General features: G+C 44.2%; 1 protein-coding gene across 1 annotated transcript; it reads right to left on the minus strand.

The window, feature by feature from the left end:
• Window positions 1-549: 549 nt before the first annotated feature.
• LOC138312909 (uncharacterized) lies at window positions 550-1,110 on the minus strand. Its single transcript, XM_069253623.1, has one exon. The coding sequence runs from the start codon at window positions 1,108-1,110 to the stop codon at window positions 550-552; it is 561 nt and encodes a 186-aa protein (XP_069109724.1).
• Window positions 1,111-3,529: the final 2,419 nt, after the last annotated feature.

Here is a 3,529-nt window from a genome sequence, read left to right on the forward strand (position 1 = left end):
GGACACCCTTTAAAGCTCGGGCTTGATAAGCTTTTGGGACTAAAAGTTGCTTGACCTATTGTCTAACGTAGCGATCCGGTACAGAACGCCCTGGTCTAAAGAAATGTGTCTTTGCTCTCTGAGATACTTGAATACTCCAGCCGACTCATTCTTTACCGCTTCTCCCCCTGGGAAAAGGTCGCCACTTAACAAAACACTCAGTCTAGCTGGAGCAGGATCTTTCCTTTGCTCTAAAGCCCAATCCATCCTACCTAACTCTGTGCCTACATCCTCCCCAGCCGAAGGAGGAGCAGTCCCGTCCGACACCGAAGCAGTCAGTGGTACTGAAACTATGGCTGACTGACATATTGCTTTAACTGTGTCTGAGAAAAGCTTTGGTTGACGGAAAAGGCTATCCGCGTCTGTATTAAAACGCCCCGCCCTGTATGATATAGTAAAATCACACGCAGCCAATGCGGCTACCCAGCGATGACCCGTAGCATCTAACTTAGCGGTCGTAAGGACGTAAGTTAATGGGTTGTTGTCTGTGATCACTTCAAAAGACGTACCTTAAAGATAGTCATGAAATTTGTCAGTGATCGCCCATTTCAGAGCCAAGAATTCCAGCTTGTGAGCAGGATAATTCTTTTCACTAGGTCTAAGCCCACGGCTTGCGTAAGATATGACAACTTTCTGGCCCTGTTGGATTTGGTAGAGAACAGCACCTAAACCAGACCCACACGCAAAGGGCTGGGAGTAATCAGCATAGCCTAACACAGGTGGACTTACCATCTTTTCTTTGATAGTGTCAAAGGCAGTCTGCTGTTGCTCACCCCAGGTCCATTTAGCCGGTACTGTTACCTTTTTATGACGATTCTCCTTGGCCCTTTTTGTAGTACCATGGCCCTTCAATAACGCATTGAGGGGCTGAACTATCTTAGAATAGTCCTTGACGAATCTCCTGTAGTAACCAACAAACCCTAAGAACTGGCGTAGTTCTTTGATATTACTGGGTGTAGGCCAACTCTTTACAACTTTGGTTTTATCTGGATCGGTACTAATGCCCTCCTCTGACACTATATGCCCTAGGTATGCCACTGAGGTCTTAAAAAGCTCACATTTGGAAGGCATTAACTTGAGGCCATGCTCAGTTTCAAATATTGTATCAAAGTTCATCATCAATAAAAACGAGACACTCACGGAGGTTCAAATCACACATACATTTTCCCATTAACCTCTGGAATGTTGCAGGGGCATTGGTGAGACCAAATCCCATTCTATTACACTCATAGAATCCGAGATTACCCACAGAGAAGGCTGTCTTATGCTTATCATCCTCCTCCATTTCCACCTGCCAGTAGCCTGACCTAAGATCCAACTTAGAGAAGTATTTCTATCCACTGAGGGTATCAATTACATCATCGAACCTAGGAAGCATATACGCATCCTTCTTGGTTCGATTGTTTAACATTCTATAACCAATACAAAACCTAAGCGAACCATCTTTCTTTCGCACCAAGACTATGTTTGAGGAAAAGGGACTTTTTGATTCCCTTATCACACCAATATCCAGCATATCTTTCACATACTGGCGTACCTCCTCGAACATACCTGGAGGAACTCTTCTATATGGTTGCTTAAAAGGTTTCTTGTAATCTACAAGTTCAATCTTATGCCTTGTCAAATTGGTACTCCCTAAGTCACATGACTCCAGTTACTGAGTGTCTGGCACCTTTAGCTAACTGCTCCTTAGTCAAACAGACTTTACCAATGACAACACCTAACTCCTCAGGTTCTGACTGAGGAACTACACTCTGTACATCTGATGCTAGACTGTCTACAATCTGAACACCTTGAACCTGACACAACTTTGACTTTGGCCCAATAGATATAGACTTGGCAGTAATGTTACAGATCTTAACATGGACCCTCCATACATTTGATGTACTATTCACCCTAATGACCCTAGGACAAACTGCATAATTAGCATTGTCCTCATCCAGGTTCTCAGTAACAACTTACTTTACATTGGGATCGAGTCCCCTTACAACTCCATCTACAACAACAGACTCGAAAGGTTGAACCTTGATAGCCTTTTTTTGATAGACTTTACCAAAACCTGGTCACAATGAATGCTATTCATAGCCAGCTGCCATTCAGATGGAATATCTGGACAATCCTTCCTATCAGCTAGGTCCTTACGCTGCCTTATCACATTAGTTCCTACTATCACCGGACAATTCCCATTTAACGTGGTATCTGGGACGACTAAAATAGGAATTTGGAATACTGTATCCCCTCCAAAGGGTACAGTGCACATGCACTCTATATAGCCTAAATAGTTCAATTTTGACCCATCGGCCACAGAGACTTCCAACCCCAAAGTGTCTAAACTATGAAGTTCCGGTTGTGGTTCCATCGACCTGAAACCATGCTCTGATATAGTAGTCACCATTGACCCACTATCTATAAGTGCTCTATACTCAACATCATCTAGAGTTACAAAACCCTCATTAGAGACACCTACTAATCTTTCAATTAAAGTGTCCTGGCCTTTAGTTCCAGCATCAGAGGTTACCACACGGTCAACAGTAGCAACCCCTACTCTTTTGGGTTTATGCTACCATTTTTCCTTCCATGACCTCGACCTTTGCCTTGCTTCTTATCATGACTTTGCTGTTGACCTTGACCCTGACCTTTGGGTTTGCTACCCTTATATTACCATTCCAGCCCTTACCCTTATAAGAGCTGTTTGTTACTAAAGATTCTAAATTCTGCAGGACAAGCTGCATCTGGGCTTTCATGTCAGCCTCCAGGGCACTAAACCCTCTCTCAAATTCAGATTCTGCCTGCACAGAATGCTGATGAGCCTTCGGAGCTGCCTTAGAGGAAGACTTAGGAGCCTCGGGAGTAGCAGAGCCAGTATTCTGCATGTTGATCTCTTTATCAATCCTCCTGATCTCTCTAAGTAGCTCGTCAAAGTCCTTTATTATGTCATACTTATGCCTAGTCTGGCTTATAAGTCTATCAGAGGATAGTGATGTCCAAAATTTGTGGCGAAGCAACTCACTCTTGGAATCTGGATCCAAGTATCCCTGTTCTACAGCAACATGCAGCATGGTTTCAAGCCTACATGCAAAATCTGTGACAGATTCTGCTGGCTTCTTGTAAGAATTAAAGAATTCTTGCATGATCATGCCGTTTGTACTCGCATCCCCAAATAAATTATCTAACTTGGAGAGAATGAGTGCGAGTTACATCATCATACGGCGTGCCGTGCCACGCAAAGATCGACGCTCCGCCTGGGCAAGGACACTCTCAGTCACCTCGTCGTCACCAGACAGACACCTCAAAGCGCCACTCTCGGTAGGACACATCCCCTTAAGTGGAGGATCTTCACCCGAGAACTGTGGTATTTTGGGTACTTCTGGTGCCCGAAAGAGATGAGACTCATCATGATATAACCTACCATAGCTACGCTTTGGCAATGGTCCATCATCATACTTGTCCCGCCCATCGCTGTATGGGGTACTCGTCTTCAAATAATCAA

Source organism: Argopecten irradians, unplaced genomic scaffold (genome assembly GCF_041381155.1).
Source record: "Argopecten irradians isolate NY unplaced genomic scaffold, Ai_NY scaffold_0517, whole genome shotgun sequence".
Lineage (NCBI taxonomy): Eukaryota > Metazoa > Mollusca > Bivalvia > Pectinida > Pectinidae > Argopecten > Argopecten irradians.